General features: G+C 35.4%; 1 protein-coding gene across 1 annotated transcript in view; it reads left to right on the top strand.

Annotated features, from left to right (window-relative positions):
- Positions 1 to 21,082, top strand: part of PSMD14 (proteasome (prosome, macropain) 26S subunit, non-ATPase, 14) — a 44,900-nt gene that overhangs the window by 6,487 nt on the left and 17,331 nt on the right. The window contains exons 4-7 of the mRNA XM_009695270.1: positions 13,323 to 13,394; positions 13,723 to 13,842; positions 14,960 to 15,030; positions 15,991 to 16,141. Of these exons, the coding sequence (XP_009693572.1) occupies positions 13,323 to 13,394; positions 13,723 to 13,842; positions 14,960 to 15,030; positions 15,991 to 16,141 (414 nt within the window). The remainder of the gene's footprint in view (positions 1 to 13,322; positions 13,395 to 13,722; positions 13,843 to 14,959; positions 15,031 to 15,990; positions 16,142 to 21,082) is intronic.

Here is a 21,082-nt window from a genome sequence, read left to right as displayed (position 1 = left end):
GGCTTTTCAAAAAGAATAATTTTATGTCCTTAGAATACCGTGTTTCAGTGGACCTTCAAAGATCACTTCTGTTCTCAATATCGATTGATAATTGAGATTGAGAGATAATCCAGAGTGAATCAGATGGCTTTGAGGTGGAAGAGAGAAGTCAGGTATTTCTTGGACATACTTTGTCCTGCTAGAAAGTAAACAAAGTTATTACCATTTGTTTACACTAGGGCATTTTAAACAACTGTACGAAGCTTTTTGTTTTACTTATTGCTGTGTCACAGTTGTTCTGTCTTTGGAGGCTTTGCTTTTAAGGTTGAACATAGTAAAAACATCTGTTGAGTGAGTCATTCTTGCTAACATAATCATCTGTGTGCATAGTGTTGTAGAAAGAGAAGCATTTTCAAAGTAATTTTATGACATAATTTGAGGATTCTTTTTTTTTTTTCTTGTAGCTAGGGGTTTGCTTAGCACGAGGACCGCATCACATAAGGTCTACTAACAGTCCATTTGATTTGCTTTGTAACTAATGTTCAAGTAACAGCAAATGCTTGGTCAGCACAGTTTCTATTTGATCTCTGCCAAGGAATTCTTATTGATTTGCCTTAGCTTCTTCAACAGCAGTTATTTGTCTCTTTCCCCTTGGTAAAACCACCTGTTCTGATTATTATCTTGTTTGGGTTTGTTTGGCTTGTTCTTCATTTCCAAACTTAAATATGTTGTCCCAAATGCTCTTTGGATTCATGTTTTTACGACGTTCTTTTCAAGTCTTTTGATGTCCTGTATTCCACTTGAAAACTGCTTTCAGTGAATTCGTGATTCTTCTATTTTCTCATTACTTGCTCCATCAGCGTGCTATTGGGTGGCTGATTGGCCTTCAATGTTAAATTGTCCAGAGGTGGATGGTGCTAAATTCCATTAACTCTAAGCCTGTCTTCATATGGCTAATAAACACATCTTTAAGGAAGTGATCTTAAAATGATATTTCAACAATAAACTTTCTCTCCAGTCACTTGTGGCTTAGAAATTTTGAGCCTTTTCCTCTCTTTTAGTCTTAGAGGGACAAAGGAGTGTCTTTATGGGGCAGCAAGTGGACAAGAGAGGAGGGAGGAGAATCCGATACCTTTTGGCATCACTTGAGTCATCCACAGTATTTTCTGGCAGTGAACTTGGTCATTAACTTTGTGTTCTTTGTATGGGGAGGTACTTGTGTTTAGTTTTAAACTTAATACCACAAATAAGACCTTCTTTGCAACACTACTTTATGCGGAGATTGATTGTGTCTTACAATCCTGGTATTGTAGGCATTTGAATTTCTGCTCTATGATAATGCATAAGAAGTGTGACTGAAGCTTTTTAAAAAAGATGTGAGGGGATGGTTAAAATTTTTGAAAGTGGTGTGATGTCCCCCAAAAAATGCTTATTACTTTAATTTCCCTTCTGTAGTTCATGGGAGTTCAGATTGTTGCAATGCCTTTGTTTTCCTTCTCTTGTATGGTCTCCTCTCTTCCTTCTCCTTCTCCTTGTCATGTTGGGTTTTTTCAGTTGTTGTCTTCCCTTTCCTGGTTTGTTCTTTTCCATCTCTCCCTGTTTGTTACCCTGGAATACTGCCTACCACAGAATTTTACTAGTGATTTAATACTTCGCTTTGTGTTGTACATTTGCTGCAGACAAATTAACAGGCTTTGTGGGGTACGTAAAAGCATTCTACTTATGTAGCAGGCAGGAATTTGGAGCAACACTCCTCTTCATTTTGTACGCTGAACTATTGTTTGCTGGTGAAATCAGTTCCACATATGCCTCTATTAGACAATCCTACTGGATACTGTTTAAGAGTGTGAGCAGATTAAGTGCATTTTTAGCAGAGCTCTCCCCAACACTTTCAGAACAATAATTCAAGCTATCCATGTTCTTGTCCATGCTAACACATCCTGTCTATTTTTCTGAATCCAGATGTGACAGGAAGCAGTGAATTAATGAAACTTTTTTAAAATGCTGTTGAAATTATTTTTCATTACTTGATGTAGTTTTGAAAATATTAATTTACATTGCTGTGTTGGTGCAGACAACTGTTCTAGTGCAATAAATGGAAAATAAAACTGATTCTGTATTTCTGAATTAACATATTTGATGGCAGAGTGGAAGGGAAAAAATCCAAATGGGAAGGGAGGGAGAGACAGAGAAGTGACCTGTGTCTTATAAGGAATGTTTACACCTTGACTTGGAATATAGAAAATAGAAGTGCAGATAGCTATTTTATTTGAATAATGGACTTGCCAATTAGCCATCAAGTGCTTCCATCTGTGAAATAGTTGATCAGATGGGTTAGCTGGGATGTTTCCAGATTAGGGCATTATAAATGGCACTTGAAAACTGTCACTTTGATTATGAGGTTTCAAGCATTGCACTGCTTGATGCTGTGGAACCTTTTTCACTCATATTATCATGGTTTTTTAGAACATGCTGATCCCATTTAGTAAATCTATGGCACCGTGGGAACTTGGGAGACCTGCCATTGATCTAAAGTTCTGTTTCATCTGCTGATCTAGCCAGGATGGTTATTAGAAAAGAGCACTACTGGTGCAGTATTCTGCAGGGCTTCAGAATAAGAGTTGGTGATCTGGCACGCAAGGCGGGGGTCAGGCTCAGTGTAGATCATTCCCAATTAACAATTAAATGCAAGTTTCCTTGAGTTACTTCATTAAGCTGACGTGTCTCTTGAAGTAAATGACGTATTCTAGCTGGCCAATATGCATCCTAAGATTCCCTATGTAACAACCACCCACCCCCCCCAAACCAAAACAAAAAACCCAACAACAACAAAACCTCAAAACCGAAACAAACCCAAACACACATTCCTATCCATCCCCCCAATAAAAACCCTAAACATCAAAAACCCAACTGTGAAAGACTCCAGCACCATAACATCTTAGTGAAGATTGGTTTTGTTAATTGATTCTTGAAACAGATTTGGTTTTAGTTTTCCAGGGTGCAAATATGTTGTCTTTAATGTAATAAAATGCTTTTTCCTTTGGAAACCTGTAGAGTTTTGGTATCTGTTGCACCCGTGTGACTTTTTCATTCCCGTGTCTCCTGGGTGTAATTGCTTTACATGATATGAATTGTGGTGATACGCTATTGTCTGCTTCTCACACGTATTTGAAGTTTCAGGTACTCCTTTTGAGAATACTCTGCCAGTAGAATAAATCTGAATTATAACGTTTAAAATTGTGCATCATTTCTGTGCCATTGCTTCTGAGACAGTTTCCAGCAAAGTTCTCAAGTACTAGGAATGTTAGTATTTCTAGAATTCCAATATACCTCCCAGTAGATGAGGTGGTGTATAATTTGGATGGGTTATTCCAGTTCTACTTTTTTTTCCCCCAGAAGCTGTCAAACCATTTAAAAAGTAGAAAAAAATTCTTGGTGATGAACATTTTTCATTTGTTAAAAACGTCCAACATCAACTCCCATAAAATGTTCAAAAGATTTTATGATTGCGTGTGTTGTCTCCTGTAAAAAGTCCTGGTGTCAGTTTATACATCCAAAATATGTGAATTTGTTTTAAGGAGAAAACAACACCTTAGACATAGTAAGCTGTGCTTTTTTATTTTCATTGACTGAGATGAGTATTTTATTGCATTGGTTAGTGTTTTAATTACAGGGCTGTTCAACTGAAGGCTTTGTATCGAATTTAGTGTACCGGTGTGGCCTTGGTCTGCTTACACTGGAGATGACAATAGCTCCATGGGTAGTGTAGGCTTATTTGAAAGTTGTTGGGGATTGCTAAAGGCTGGGTATATTTTTTGGAATAGGATTGAGTGATTGTAACATGATTTGTATCCAAAAGTGCTAATGGGAGAAGGAGAGAGAAACATGCTAGAATTGGTTTCGGAACAGTCATATGGTTGTACTTACAACACAGTGTGTACTTTGTGTTATAAAAGCTACCTTAAAGGATGATGGGCTGCACTACAGTCATACCTTACATATTAATCACAAACATAAAACTAAAAATAACAAAGCTAGCGGATTGTGCCTGAGCATTATCGGTTTTCTCTGATCTACTATTTTCCTGTAAACTCTGGAGACCATTTTTAGCCATTTTGGCCTCAGATCTTAAACTTCCTTATTTCTAATAATTAGGCAATTAGCTTCTGTCTACTCAATTTAATTGCCAGTGTAGTCCAGCCGACTTTCCCCAGAAGAGACAAAGGAGCTTGGACAAGGAAATGAGTGTAGCCGTAATGATAAAGAAAGGGGGGGGGGGCGGGGGAAAGACTAAACAAGAGCAGACATCTTGGTGCCTTTTGCATTACACCTGTTCACTTGTAATGTTCCTTTCTGTAAGCAGGAAACAGCCCCCTTACAGTGATTGATTTAATTTATTTCTCTTAGAAATTGTTTCTTCTTTCTGAAATCCCATGCTATTGAATATTAAGTTACAATGCTACTATGCAGCACCTTTGGACAAGGGCTTCTGTTTTCTTCCTGCAGTGTAGAAGAGTCCTCTTCAGTTTTTCCTGGAAGTTTGAAGTGTTCTTCTTGTATTAATAATGGTGTCTTGTTTGTTCTGTTAATTTGTTTGGCTTTTTTAATAAAGTGTTACAAACAACTGACCTTCCTGCATACGGCCATTGCGTCTCCCAGTTTACCTGCTTGTGTCCAGAGGATCAACTCTTCACAACAGGGAGCCTATAGGCATATAGAACCCAGTGTCTTCTTTTACGTCTTGAGTAAATCTTAACTGCTGTGCTGCACAAAGTGTGCTTTAGGGTGACCTCAGACAGCACCTGCTGAGGGCTACCTTACCTTCTTGGCAGAACTGTGTCTAGAATAAGGTGATTAAAAATCTGCATCAGAGCAAGACTTCTGGAGGCAGACAAAATCTACAAATGCTGACTCGTTATTTGCCTTGAGGCTCTCATTTCTAAATCCCAATACCTTCTGTAATGGCGATAGAAATAGTTAACAGGTTAGTCCTGGTTTTATTCTGGAGTGAAACTGACCTTTGTATTTTCTGGATTTTCTTTTTTTTTTTCTAGTAGCTTGAGGTTATGAAAAAAGTTCTTTTCGAAAACATACACAATGTTACTGAGGATTTGTGTTGTGTCCCTCATGTTACGGCCTGTTCACTAACCATAACATTGTCATGGAATCATAGAATGGCTTTGGTTGGAAGGGACCTTTAAAGGTCATCTAGTCCAAATTATTCCTTATTATCAAGCATAAGAATATTAACTGCAGTGATGCAGCATACCTTCCCTTGCTTTTTTGTGTGTCTCAGTGAATCTGTAGATTGTATGGGGTAAAGAGAGAGGAAACAATAGAACCAGGGAAAATTACATTTAAGCGGCCATTTCATGCAACAGTTGTGTTGAGAACATTGCAGAAAGTCTGACTATTGTAAATTGCATCATGGTGTTATATGTAAATAATTTTATATCATGCATACATGTTAATATTGGATAATAAATATTTATTTCTAATAAAAATTAGACTAAGTTTCTGTAAAATACATTACAGTAGTAGAATTAAGCTTATCTGACATCAAAATAAAGTCAACTAGCATAATTTGCCAAATCCTGGTAAATATTTTTTTTTCTTAGTAAGCTTTAAGCCTCAGCCTTTGAGAATATTGTCAATGGTAGTATTGGAAAACAGGAGTGCTGGTTTTTTTGTAAAAGACCTTTTAAAATTTTGGCAATTACATGAGCAAAACACATTACATTCTATAGGTATATGGGAAATCCTGCATGTGCCCACATTCACCAAAATGGAAGGTGAATTACCGTATCTCTTCATGAAACTGTTAGTAGTGCAAGAAGGATTACTGATAGATGGGTAGGATAGAAACATGAGCTAAACTTTGGTGGCTGGCTTGCTTGCTTGCTTTCTTTTTTTCTTTGACTAAAATTCTGGCCAGGTTCTCTGTGGAGTGTCCCAGTGAAGTAGAGATTATTTTTGTTTGAAGTTCTGCTTAATTTTAAAAAACAAAACCCACAGAAATAAAAAATCCCAAACAAACAGAAAGGGTAAGTAGTAAAGTTTTGGCTCTGCACTGAAGAGGTGTTTGCAAACTGGTGATCCCAATGCATTTAGCCAACTGCTCAAAGCTATACAAATTTCTGTGTTCTGTAATTTTGGTTTTTGAAGAGGAGGGGAGATAGGAAACATTACATATTTCAATTCCATCTATATTGCTGTTTATGGAGTTCTGTTGTAAATTTGAACCTGGATAAACTTATTTTAGGAGACAGAATTTTGTAAAACATACTGAGGCAGACTTTTAATCTAGCCTGTTAAGGGTGGGGTTTTTTTTGCAGGTATTTTTAATTTAAAGTAGCAATTGATGCCATAATATTTCCCTAGTATCCCTACTCCGTTTTGGAGTCTGAGACTGTCTATGAGACTAAACATATTACTACAATTTTTATTTCATCTGACATATGGTGTAACAAGACAATGTGATCCTTTCAGAAATCTAGGCTGTTTGTTGAGACTTATGGTATTTTGTGGTCTGTTACGTATGCTTGATTATAATTGGTATAAAAATGGGCCTAAACATACAAACTGTTTAGACATAATGCAAGCTTCAAAATATAATCCTGTTGATGTGGAATTAACTGTAAAATTGTGTGTGTACTAGCTTGAAAACTGCAATAAAATTTCAAATTGCTACTAATTAGTGTGTGATTCACAGTGCAAAGCAATATATTTTTCCCTTTTTATGAACTGTGATTTTTTTTAAAACTTTTTTAATGAACTGGATCATTTTCTCTGTCATGACTGATCACGTTAACTTCCTGTACTGCGGAAAATGCAATACGTGGCTTCTGGTGCTTGTCATGACAATGTTGCTAGAACCATTGAGATCTGGGAATATGGCTTACTCCTTTCGCCACTGATGGAATACACTTACAGAAAATACCAACTTGTATTGTCCCAGTACAGGAAAAATTGTTCTGCAATCACAATTTTGTTTAGATTTTTAGGCTTAGCAGTATGTACAAAGCACTACCTGATCTAAGAAAGCTTTTACTCATTATGTGGGTATATCATCAGGTTATACCACTTACTGACAAAGGGTAAGTAGAGAAGAGCAGTGGTACTCCGGTGAACTTTTACGGTCTTCTTAGTAGCACTAATACCTCTGCCTCCTCTGCACATTTGTTTGAGTTGTGTCCTCTCTGCAGGTAGTTTTCTGTAATGTTTTTTTCCCGACCCCTGGTACCAAGCTATACACCCACCATTGGATTTACCTTCACAAAATGGTAGTTTTAAGCTCACTTTAAGTGCCTGGTCCTTTAATATGATAAATTATTATTTACAATGATTGTCATTGCATTTACACCCCAGTTGCCCTTCTCACCCCTACCTACATAATAAATATCATGATCATCTGAAATACTTGTTTTGGAGGAGGTAGAGAAGGGAAGCGAAGAAAAAGTCAGGGGATGAATACTTTTTTAAACACAAAAGTAATGCAAGTTTTTTGTCTTGTTTTTTCAGTTAATCTTTCTCAATTGTCTTTCGATATAACAGCTGAAAATATGTACTGAAAGGGTTAAGTCAGCATGAAAGAATTCATTTCCACTTTAATGACCTAGCCTTGCTGGGTTAGGACTATGGGGAACATGCTTCTGACTTGTACTCCTATTGCCAATTAACACCTCCTATAACAGGTTGCCTCAGCTAGTCATTGAAGCAGAGGCAGTAGAAATAGTTTACATGCAGCTTGTTTTTCACACTAGTTGTTTAATACTCATGAAATTAAACTATTAAAAGGTTTGTTCTTACCTTACTGGGAAAGAAATAAACACTATAGCAGTCAGTGTTTGCTTCTGTGTCCTATGTTCACGTTTAAATTGTTCCAATTGCAAAAAAAAATAGTAATGATTGTAGCAGTTCTTATATTTTAAACAGAAATATGTTGTTTGGTGCAATAAAGCTGAGATTTGCTCTACAGCACTTCAGTTCACTGCCTTTTATTAGTTGCCCCTGCAAAACTGAGTTTCTTTGTTGAAACAGCTATGAAGTATTTCAAAATAATCTTTCTGTGCTATTAGCGTGACAACAGTGCAGTGTTTAAGATCCATTTAAACAGTAGAAAGTGTGTCCATTTGTGGAATATTTCTCAATTGCTCATGTAATTAATCAAGTCCACTTTCTATACCTATTTGAATAAATGTAAAATAGTACAAATAGAGCAGTGCTCTAAAATAACACTTTAGTTCACATTTAATCAGCAGGTATTTTAATAACATAATAAAATTGGCTAAATAATTGATACCAGTTCACACTAAAAGAAAGGTGGAGTAATATACCTAAAAGTGTTAACAAATTTGCTAAAAGGCCTGAGTAGATAACACTTCAAGGCGTTAGTTTTTATCCTGTTAGAATGGCAAATGCCTTTAACACTTCATCAACAAGGGCTGCCCAAGTAAAGGGCTGCTTTTATATTGGATCATCTCTTTAACCATTTGAAACGAAAATAGTATCATGCATAATTCAATATTACAATGTAATCTTCTGTTTGTAAATTGAATATGAGTCTTTTTCCATTACAAGTCTTACTGAAAAAAAGTAAAGCAAAAATAAAATGTATTTTAACAGTGGTAACTTAATTTTATCAATTATTATTGAAATTGGGATTCTGCCATTCTAAACAAAAATAAAACCAGAGTTTGGTTGGGTTTTACGAGATGGCTGGCCGTCAGGCAGCTCATTTTACTGACTGACAGCATGTATAGTTGATTCAGAAGAAGCATCCGTTTTCAGTAAGTAGCACAATAACAGTATTTTTTTAGAACAGTTTTTAAATTTTAGTAATTACTCTATCCAGGTTATACAGGAATACTTGGGGAAAAAGAATGTTCCATATTCCTTGCAGTTTCCAAATCCCATTTTTCTCCAGTTCCCCAAGAAATTGCTCAATAAAGCTATGGGCAGGCAGAATGAAGGCACCACTTGCTGTTTTGCAGTGAGATGGACAGTCATACAAAACTATGCAGTGGCAGAACTGTCTGACCTTCTTTGAATACCATAGTATAACCAAAAATACTAGCAGATCTTTTGCATTGCAGATGCAAATGCTTTCTTGTTTGGGTTTCTGACACCAGTTAATTTAATTTGGTACTCTGCTTCATAAGGATGGTTCTCCTTTGTTAAAGTTGGCAGACAGTGAAGTTTATGAACAGTGATAATAGCACATGCTGTGGAGGGTCAGTGTAAAATACTTTGCCTCCATGTAGAGATTAGCTAATAAAGTGTTTCTTCCTCTTTGCTTCATGAAAGAAACACGTAAACTTTTGTGGAAGACTAACAGAAACAAGCCAAAGAAATCTCAAAACCTGTAACCCCTAGCTAGCTCCCACGTACTGTGTAACTAGCACACAGAAGCTGCGGCTGTCACTCCAAGGCTGTGTTAGATTATCAGCCGTTTATGGAAAAGGAAGTGGTCAGAGATGGAAGTAAATTGGTTCCAGTTTCCAGATGTCTGTTTTTTCAAATGGCATCATCTAAAGCCAAGTAAACTACTTGGAAAACCCATTATTTGTTCTGTTGGTTTTATCTGTTAAATCTTTAAAAGTTTTAGGTTGAGAATTTGATGAACTTTGAGTTTATGATTTTCTGTAGAAAGATAAGTGTGTGCCTGTAGTATTTTATGTGCCAGTTTATTTTTAGTGGAAAAATAATGTGAAACTAAATCTGTTGTGAAGGTGGATTCTGGACAGGTTTTGACCTAAGGATCCTTTCCTCCTCAAAATTCCTGAATTGATACATCAAAATAATTTCAGAACTCTTTTGAGCATTTCATTCTAATCTATATTCAAAGTGAAGAAAGAAATATTAACATGAAAATTAATACACATAATTGGTACAGTGCAATGAGGTGTTTCCTTTTCTCATAATTTAGCTAGCAATTATAATCTATAAGGAGAACAGAGCGAAAGGAGATGGTGTGGTCTTCAGAAAGGAGGCGTTTGTGACCAAGGAAATACTTACTATGTGCTGTATTTTATAAGATGACTGAGAATTAATAAACTTACATTATATTTGCATTGTATACTACCATTTTTAAGAGTTCAGGTAAATTAGTTGAACTGCATGGTTAGAGTGGAAGCTAATCTTTAAGCAGATACCTGAGATCTTCTAACAGTGTAATCATTTTTATATATACATTTAAACTCATGTTTAGTGTGCAAAATCATTCATGGTGAGTACTATGGCTTTAAAAAAAAAAAAGAAAAAAGGCGCTAAGTAAGTTGATTTACACTAATGAAGCATTCCTTTGTGAATTAGCAACGTTTCCTATGTTGAAAATAAATTGTTGGCTCCGGGTGCTGGCAGGAGAGCTTTAGCATAGATTTTTGAAAACAGAAACTACTTTATCTCGTAGAATGCCTGAAGGATTGATAAAGTATAATATTAAATATCCCCTATTCTGTATCATCACCAAGGTAAACAAGCATTTGAAAGTTCCAAGGAGTATAAAAATAATAGAATAGAAAAAGAAAATATTAGGAGTGAGTACAGTAGGGTAACACCCTGCTTTAGTTCCTACCTTTGCTTAAACTAAAGGTAATTTAGTTGCCTTGTTGCAGAAACAATATGTAATAATGTTTGACTTTGTCTCTTCCCTATAAGTGTTGAATCTACTGACTGATTTTAAATAGATTTTAAAATGGAACAAGTTATGAAGAACAAACTCTTACAAGTTGTGAACACAGGTGTCTACGTAGGGGACAGAGATGTGAATAATGCCTCGGCTGCAGGAAGGGTGTCAGCGTGATCTGCCATCTTAACAGACGTTAGAGATTCCATATAGGGGAACCTATTCAGGAGCCGTAGTCTGTGGAATAAACTTCAGTTCAAGCTTCTGATTTTTGAGAAGCTAGCCTCAATCAAACATCAGCATTGGCCTTCCAGAAATCACAGAGCTACCTATGCTAGTTTGGGGAAGATATATTTTTTTTTATGCTATTCTTTATTTTAAAAATTCCGAATGGTGTAATGGAATGCTTGCTTACAGTGAAATGTTAAACAAAATCTGGGACAAATGTAGAACATGTATGGTGGTCACAGCATGGATGTTGTAGTTCTTCCTAAAGCAGAAAGTTACTGTGTTTGTACTTTTACCTTCACTTCAGACCCTCTCTGGTCTAGAACTGGTAGAAAATTGGAGGAGAGCTTTTTGTATCAAGAAAGGGATTGTTCTCAAACTAGTAAGTTTTCATTTTAATTAAACCACAACTCATCTGTGCTTTATTCTTAGCAGTGATTAAGTGGAAACATGAATCTTTGTGCTTTCCAAAGTATTCCAAAGACTTCTAAGTGAGAAGAAGATCATTTAGAATAGACTTAAAACAGGAGGGATACAATTAAAAAGCAAACTTCCATGTTTATGGGGAAAAAAAAACACATAGTAACAGTATCAGAAAACGATTGGGCATTTGAAGTTTTATCAGTCAAACAATTTAGTTGTAGTAAATTTGGAACAAGTCATTCAGGTGCCCTGTGTATCTGGTTCTGTGAAATGTTCTGAAGAACTGCTTGTAGAGTTTTTTGTTCTAAGTGTTAAAGGAACACTTCTGCACTGGAGCATCTCACTGTTGGGCTATGGCTAGTCAGGCAAATACTTGATGAAGAGGTCAAATTGGTTAACAGTGGACCTTTGGCAAGAGTATTATAGAAGGTGAAAAGTTAAACCTGCTGGAAGATTGCTGATGGAAAGGCCAAAGCGACAAAAGAATTAGCAATGAGTAGTAAGGAGGGAGAGCAAATATCAAGAGGTGATGGTCAGCCGTATCAAAGTTGGAAATAAAGCTTTGAAGGTGTTAGGAAGTGGTTGTGGTTGACACGGATCCGTGCATGTATGTGAGTTTCAAAATATAGGGATTGGATTCAAAATACAAAGATTGGATCTGGAGCTGATAGAGAAGGAATTGATTGCTATTGGCGGCAGGGGGAACCCAACAACTTAATTTTCTCACTGTCTTTAAAGCGTTCTGAAGACTAGGTGATGTTTTTCTGTGTGTGTGTAAAAGTGAAAGTATGCAGAAATGACAATTACTATACAAATTTAATATGTTAATTACTGAAGTTCCTGGTTTTATCTTCAGGAGGTGATGGCTTGTCGATTCCTTTTGCTTCTGTTTGGTGTCATGTGGATGCATGTACTGAATTTTTCCGCTTTAAGTGAAAAATCAAGAATTTACTCAAAATTCTTTTTTTGCCCAATTTTGCTTATAACTGTGGAATCAAAGTCCTATATCTACAAAATGTTTGTGTAAAGGCACCATTTTTTCCCCCTTTAACTTAATGTGCAGTATCTTTTTTTTTTTACTATACTCCATAGTTGCTTTATTGCCCTTCTAAGTTTACATCACTTAGTGCAGAAGTAACGTTTTGTCTTTTTGGTGGAAATTTGTTGTACAAAATTTGGTAATAAATTAATGAATGTACTGTTAATTGGCTGTAATGAGGTACGTTGATATGGAATTCTGTAAGTAAGAGCAATATGTCTCTTGCTCCTTGAGAAAGGGACATTTAAACTGCTGCCTCCTGTGTTTTTCATTTTCAGCAGTACAGAGAACCTGTTTCAACCAATCATTCACACCTGGGACAGTTGTGCTAATTTTTGAATAACTACTCATAAGGCAAAGAGCAAAGTATTTTGTTCACAGCTTTTCCACCTAGGGATCGGAGGTCCGTTTTTTCTCTCACTGTACCAGTGTATCTGCAAAGTACTCCCATAGCCTTTATCTGCAAGTCCTCTTTAGCTGAAAGCTGATGAAGCAAAGGGAAATTGCTGTTTGTGTTGGTGCCAGTTAATCTTGCTAGCCCAGCAGCATTTACATTCACACCACTGTAAGAAACACATAGTTAATTGGAGAACTGGCCATATTTCACAGCTGATGAAGGTTAGCATTGCGGCAAGGCTGACTAGTGGAAACTTATCTGACTCCTAGCCTGTATGTCTTGTAACAGGTTTGTACCCAGTGCAATACTTGTCAGTTTTTTATTTGACTGATTCTGATAAGATTGCTCTTTAGCTTAGTATTATTTTGGAATGGGGGGAGACAGGGTATGATGGCTAGGTGACTTGTCATACAAAATAGACTAGTGAAGGAAGGTGCTGTGAAGAAGTCTTTGGGGTTTGGGTGTGCTTTTTTTTGTTTGTTTTGTTCATAAGAACTGCATCTAGCACACAAAGTCACAATTATATATGCATTTTTCCTGTAAGTTTTGGAATATGGAAAACAAAAGGAAATGTTTAGAAACTGCAGAATAACAATGGTGGGAAAAATAATTATTTATTCCTTTCATAGGGACCACCAACAGATGCTCCCGCAGTTGATACAGCGGAACAGGTTTATATCTCTTCCCTTGCACTGCTGAAAGTAAGTGTTCTGTGTGTACCGATCTGTGTGTAGCGTTGGGGATAGAGCACCTGGCACCTATCCAAAGTTTATGGATTTGTGCTCCTTAGGTGCTGGTCATACTGATTTTTAAAATAAATTAATACTGTTTGGAACACTCAGAGTAAGAAACTTATTTTAATTACTTCTCTTTTGTTGACTTAATTTTTACTATTTTATAGTTCCTTACAGTTTCCAAAAGCGCTACAAGTTGCAAATTATCTATAGATCAACAAAGGCTGAAGGAACTATCCGAAGTCAAACTTGAACCTCCTGTTAAACATACAGTGTCATTTGGTCTGAATTCCAGATGCTGAAGCATGGTCGTGCTGGTGTCCCTATGGAAGTTATGGGTCTGATGCTCGGGGAATTTGTTGATGATTACACCGTGAGAGTGATTGATGTGTTTGCAATGCCACAGTCAGGAACGGTGAGTTCTTTGCAGCTAGACCTTGATAATTTTGTTTGCTTGGTTTTTTCCTTATGGTAAGTAGTTTTTAAATGTTTTTTCTGCTTTACCTCATTTATGCAATCTTAAGGTATAACCTACTAGGTATAATTCAAATATGTCTAATGCATTTAAGTGTTTCAGTAAAAAAAAAAATAATTAGTTAAAACAGATGATCTTGTTTATTTGTTAGCAAAGACTAGTACGTACGTGTGTATATCAGTATATGGAGATGTTGTGTCTTTACATATGTGTAAATATATTGGTATAAAGTCACTTGCAAGATTTGTAAATTGATAACTTTAAGAACTGAAATACTATGTGCGAGGGGAAGGATTCAAAATGTAAAAGGTATGATTAGGGGTGTATCATGCCCTTAATTGTGATGGTGCTATAAATATACTTCAAACTTGCTCTCTTTGACATATCTTACAATGACATGTCTCTTAAATTATATTTTTGTGATGTGAGAAAAATGATGTATTTGAATTTTGAGTAAGAACATTCACATTATGAAGTGATAGTTTAAAGACATGATGAGCCAATGGATGTAGTTGGAATTTGTGATGCTTTTTTTGTGTAACTTGAATGAAATACTGTTCTTAAAAGAAGTACGGATCCCTTTGTAACTCAGAGCTGCACATCAATGAAATTTTTTAATTCTTTTGTCCTGAGCTTGTTCTATACATGTGCATAGTGTAAGTAGAATCTGCAAAAAGCCGGTATGTGATACTTACCTTGAATAAAACCTATAGAGCTGAACTTATGAGAAACAGCAGGCCAGAGTTTGCATAACAAAAAGAGAAAGACAAGATGAATTCCTATGTCTATTTAACTATGTTTACTTGTAGTAGAGATGGCTTAAATGGCAATTCAAAATCTTCTTTCAGCATTTTAAAAATCACATTGAAATACAATTATAAAAATTGTCTTTTACATTTAAGAGCATTCTGTCAAGTAGTTCTAAAGTAGTTGGGATACTCTTTTAAACAGATACCTATGAATGGTGTTTAAATTTTTGTTTGTGGAAAGTAACAAGTTAAAAGATGATATTGCTTTATGTATAACTACTATGATTTTTGTCTGTCTTTTACATCAGGGTGTCAGTGTGGAGGCAGTTGATCCTGTATTTCAAGCAAAAATGTTGGATATGCTGAAACAGACAGGAAGGTAAGTCACCTTAAAGAGAGCTGACAGTAACAAGTACTCCCTGCATGTTGTTTAGAAGAAACAGCTGGCTTTCCCCTAAGCTAGTGATCTAGGGGCTATTAATAATGTTTTAAAAGAAATAATTGGCCCAGAAGTCAGGTGAGTAGCATAGCGTGTAATTCAGTCCACCTCATGCATTTCAGTTGTCATGAGATTGTCATTCATATTAAACCTACAGCTTTGATTATTGCACAGAAAGATTAGAATGCTGCTCAATTTAGTATAGGCAGTTAGTAGACAGCACCTGCTTAAAAGATTGATTTTTTTTTTTATTAAGATTTTAAAATTACAAAGTTCTGGCTTATTTATGAGCAATTTTAATGACAAGAAAGGGGAATAAATTTTGTAAAAGATCCTAGTACTTAAACAAATTTTTATTTCACTCCTACCTCTCAACAGTTGTCGTCTGCTTGCTCAAATTCTTTTACTGTGGGAAAAACTTCAAAATTAATGTTAGCAAAAGGCTCAGCAGCTGAACAGAACAGTGCAAATTGCTTTTTGACTGAGTTCCTAGTTCTACTGCTGGTTTAATTGATATTTAATCCTTTCCCACCGTTGGTTCCCGTTGTCCATGTCTGAAATGGACTTTCTGCCGTGAAATTTCAACCCTCGATGCCAAGGAGCTAAAGAGTAGATATTTACTCAAGTGCTGAAAGGGTAAAAACTGGTTCAGGGAAGGTGTGGTAACAGGGTGAAAAACTGAAAGCATGATCTACTACTGCTAATGTGCATCCCTTAATGATAGCCCTCTTTGTCACATTTATTCATGTCTATGTTTTCAACATTCTATGGCGACTAATTTAAATATTTCTAATGGTGTTTTTTTCACAGCTCATCCTAATTTATGCCCTGATGCATTACTATTTCTTCTTGTGTTACGTGTTTTTATTTTCAAGAATCTCAATGTCTTCTTTGTTTCAGACCTGAGATGGTAGTTGGTTGGTATCATAGTCACCCTGGCTTTGGCTGTTGGTTGTCTGGTGTAGATATCAATACTCAGCAGAGCTTTGAAGCCTTGTCAGAAAGAGCTGTTGCTGTGGTGGTGGATCCCATTCAGAGTGTGAAAGGAAAGGTATAGTAGGCTGGTTTTGTTTTTTTAAGAGATTTAATATAGAAGCACTGTAAATATGTATAAGTTCTTGATTTTTGTGGAGGCCCATTCTGCATTAAAAAGTAAAAATTTAAAACAATTCTTACTGTAAATTAAAAGTTCATTTTTAGTTTATTCTGCATCTTATATCAGTAGTCCTTGAACAGGCTGGAAGTCTTTGATATTGTCAGTACACGTAACCAGTCATAATCCTCCCCTAATATTTTGCTCTTCAGGTGTCACTCAACATGTTTGCAACTAATAATCCAAGTATGCATTGTTTCAGATACTACATTTTAGCCACAAAATCTAAGATCGGTTAGTAACAGATTGGAATAGGTTCAGCTCCTTAATGTGGGTACTAACTAAGAAGGCATTGATTTATAGGCGTTGCATATGATGGCTTTTAGTGTCATTTCTATTCCAAATGTTTTGGGCAATAAAACTTTACAGAAGGCTGGGTATCAAGCATTTGAGTTTTTGAGAAGTGTGCAGATAAATGATTAAGTATGTTAAATGATTATGAAAAGAGATTAACTTGCAAAGCATATTGGGTTATAGTTGTCCTTTGTTGAAATCTCTTTTGTTCTTGTTTAGTTCTCTTTTTATTTCTTTCTAGCCCCATATGCCATTTTCCTATTTCCTGCCTCATGACAGCAGGGAGCAGCTCTATTATCACCTTCACAGAGCTGTCTGCAAATGTGAGAGGCAATTCGATTTTGCTCAGCCACAGGGAGAGTGGATTAGAAAAACTACAGAACGTACAGAAATTGGCTAGGTGGTTTACTGCTTTAAAATACTGCTGAGGTGTTTTGTTTGAGCATGCACTCCCATTGTATTGTAGAATAATTATTGAAATGCATCATGGTATATATGGATGATATTAATGTAAATTTATAAATATTTTAAAAGTGTTCATCTTCTATAAAGCTGTAGTATCATATTTCCTGTGAGACAGATTATATTAAAGCTACTAAACAATTCCACTAAGGGTTCCCTTAATTTCATAATAGAATATTCTGAGGCTGCAGTTGCATTTTCAGTTGTGGTTTGTTTGTGGTTTTTTTTTTTAATTCTCATTTTTGTGGCAAACTTTTTTTATGTAACAGGCAATTGAAAAATTAATAGCTTCTGTTTGTTTGGAAGCTATTAGACATCTGAACCAATTTTGCTCCCTTTTAAATTGCATAAAGAGTAGAAGAAAGTTTAGGTAGTTTTTGTGGAAAAAAAAAAAGATGCAGTAGAATATTTAATTACTCCTAACTTACTTTTTCTAGAAAAACTTTTCCTTTTGCTTTTTTATGTTTTCGCACTCCAATAGAAATGTTGAAATAGAATTCTTTTTATTTGTCAAAATATAATTTTTGGGGCTATACTAGTAATTAATTTAGACCTCACTTGCTATTAAATCTGTTAAGGAGAAAAGCCTCCCAGGAGCTCACACTACTGTTATACCACACTCACTCACTCACTAAGTGGTTTTTGTTTTTTTAAAGAATTATTTTGCTACTGTTGTTTGACCCAAATGTCATCTTTGAAGACCTTTGTTCTCTTCAAGAAAATAATCTTTGGCATATTTATTTTGAATGTAAATAAATTTTTTTCCATCGAAACATTTCTAGACTTTTTGTCCATCTAAACATTTCTAAATTACAGCTCTTCCTATGGTGTTGCTGCCAGTACTTGAGATCACTGGAAGTCTTGTAATGTTTGTTTTTCATACATATCTAGCTGCTACAGTCAGATTAAATTACATTCTCAGGTTTCACATTAAAAAAAATTTATATCTGTCATGTTTCTGGCAAGTACATCCTTAGAAGCTTAGAAGTAGAAAGAATACCCTGAATTATAAATACAACTTCTAATTAATTTCTTGATTTTAGGGGTGAGATTTGGCTATGGATGTGTATGACTTTTATGATCCTGGTTGGCAAGATCACTTCTATTAAAATGTATTTTGATTTTAGATGAACTGAGAGAAGAATAGGTATATTAGAGCTCAAGGTGATTTCTTAGGTCAGGTTTGACTGCTTCATGTGCATGGCTGCCTTAGTATGGTGTCCAGTGCCTTTTCATGTGTTAGACAACTTGAGTTAAGCCTATTTCAGGGAAGTACCGGCTTTTTCTGAGCACCAACAAAAGAACTGCTTGCAGAGGTGTAGTAGCTGGTGTAGTAGCCTTTGTACGGGTGGACTTTTGCTCGTATATGTAGCTATGTGAGTCCAAGATGATTACTCATTGTACCTTTTAGTAGCATAACTGTCTGGCAAAAAAATTATAGTGAACATGTGGCATAGAAGATTTTAATATGGTGTGTTTTGACTGAGATTAAATGTATTTAAAAACAAAGTCCAAAATAACACATTAACTAATTTTAAACCAGCCTCAGGGCAGGTCCATGCCCATATAAATTGCTATGGCTGATAGTCAGTGAAGCAGTCATGGTTGTGCTAGTGAAGAATAACTGGGGCAGAGGTTATTTTCATGTGTCAGGAAGTTGAAATGAATTCTGATGAGGAGCCTCGGGTTCACCTTGACTAGCTAAAGCATTAAAAAGCAGTTTGCCCTGTCACTGGTAGAAAGAGAAAACTTGTTAACTTCTTTGTTAGCTGACCTCATCTGGATACATGTGTTCCAAACACCTTCTAGGACAGGAGTGTATGATTGCAACTTAAAGATAAGAATACATATAATTCTCATCAATTAAAAAAAAAAAAGTCATTTTATGTCGTCTTAAAGTCAATGGGCAAGAATTAAAAGTCTTATAGAATCCTTGTATAAAAATAAACCCCTCATAGATCTGTGGATTAAATGCCAACTGCTTTAATGACCATTTTAGGACTGGGATATTATTGCATAAATATAGTAGGACACATGAAAGACAAGTGATTCTCAATACTGATCTTATAACTTTACATACATATTCTTGTGTAAGCAGTATGGTTTTTCATGACTGTCTACCATATTGCAATTTTTAGGCAATTTTTAATTTTAGCAATTTTTAATTATTATTAAATGGATTTCTATGAATGAAATCAAAGTAAACATGCTGAAATATGGCCAGTGGGGTGACCTGGCTAGCTGTTGCTTTATCTTGTACTGACTAATAAATGTTTCTTTTATCCCCTTCAGTTTTCCAGACTGTGCAATGGAAGTTGTAATACAATTTAGAATATTCCACAGAAGCAGTAATTTCATTAAAGATCCAGAATAAAGCTAAATATTGACATTTCGTATTTATTTTCAACATACATTTTGAAATGTCTGTACAGAGAACTATATACCTTTGCCAAATGTTAAAAATAAATTTTTTTTTTTGGACCTTAACTTAGCAGCTGTTCCTCACCTCTTAAGGAAAATATAACTACGCTAAACCCACTGTAACATAGTCTCTTTAGCTCTGCAAGCATTAGCTTGCTGTGTTGCACTCATATATGTTAAGTTAAGAAAAAAGTGGTGTTTTCTTTTTTGAACTGTTTTAAACTTTAACTCTTTATTACAAAAAAGTCACCATTTAAAATGGTTTTTTTGAGGCAGTTCCTTGGTTTCCCTTGATTAATTGCGGGCATAAGGTTTGCTAAAATAGCCAAAATTATCGGAAATCCATTTTGTACATCTGAGAAGTTTGTTGGCGCTTGTCATGTTTAGTAGGATATATAACAAAATCTCTTATTCATACAGAAAAATTTCATGTCTGTTATACCATAATTTTTCCTAGCAAGGCACTGTCAGAAGTACTTGTAGGAAGATCTGTTCCTTTATGGCAAAATCTTTTTTTTAATTGTTTGCTGACGAAAAGACTTGTCTTTGCGATAACTTTTTATAAACTCTACTTTGCATGTTAATCACCTCTTGACAGATAAAAAAAATGTGCTATACATCTTAATCTTGTGCTTAAACCATATCCTGCCACTTTTCATAAAAGAGGGGTTTGCTATAGTATTTTATCCTTATCTTAATCTCATTCAGAGGGTACAAGGAGGAAAAAAAAAAGTACATTTGAGTAGCCAGGTAAATCAAAATAATTCCAGTTGTAAATGATCTCAGAAGATCATCTAGTCCAACTTTGTGCAGAGCACAGTGTCAACATTGACTTCAGAGCAGCTCACTTAGTGTTTTGTCCACTTGAGTCTTGAGATGCAACAGCCTTGTGGGAATACTTGTTCCAATACTTTTTCATCTTGCAGAGTTTTTTTCCCTTGTGTACAGTCAGCAGCTCCCCATTTCAGTGTATTACTACTGTCTCCTGCCACATACATCATTGAAGAACCTTGTTCTGTGGTCCAAGTAACCTCTTCTGGAATTGGAAGGTTTGACACTTCAAAGAGTAGCCAGAATGTGGGCTGTAGTCTAAAACCATTTTGTTCAACCAGTTTCTTCTCAGTGGAAGTTGTAAATTGCTTTCTTTTGTTCAATTTATGAGATCTTTAGAATTTTATTCTAAAAGGAGTAACAAATGTGATGAACTTTATCATTTGTTCTTTTACTCATTTTTAAAGTGTGAAAAAAATTATTCTTATCATGCTCCTAGAAGTCCCAAAGAGGGACAGTTATACTGTATGGTTGTTTTTTTAAAAAAAAAGATAAAAGTATTATTTGTCCTAAAATAGCTATTATCTGGAGAGAGAGAGAAAGATGCTGGTTTTATCCTCCTTGTACAAATGAAGAGCTGAGGAGAAGAGAGCTTAGCTGAGTTACTGATGAAGGTCCACAGCAAAGTTATGTCTGTCCAAAACCAAGGTCATCTTGAGCAAGGTGAAAGTCTCAAAGTCCTTTTGAGCTGTTAACAAAGAAAAATAATATCTTTAAATATTCAAATTTCTATTTAGAATGATAAAGCATTATACACCTATCATGAAAGTGTGGTCACTCAAATACTGTACTTTGAAATTTATAATAATTAAATATTATTACAAATAATAA

The sequence above is a fragment of the Cariama cristata genome, unplaced genomic scaffold (genome assembly GCF_000690535.1).
Source record: "Cariama cristata isolate BGI_N322 unplaced genomic scaffold, ASM69053v1 scaffold24342, whole genome shotgun sequence".
In the NCBI taxonomy this organism is placed as follows: domain Eukaryota; kingdom Metazoa; phylum Chordata; class Aves; order Cariamiformes; family Cariamidae; genus Cariama; species Cariama cristata.
This window is presented reverse-complemented; position numbering and strand designations above follow the sequence as displayed.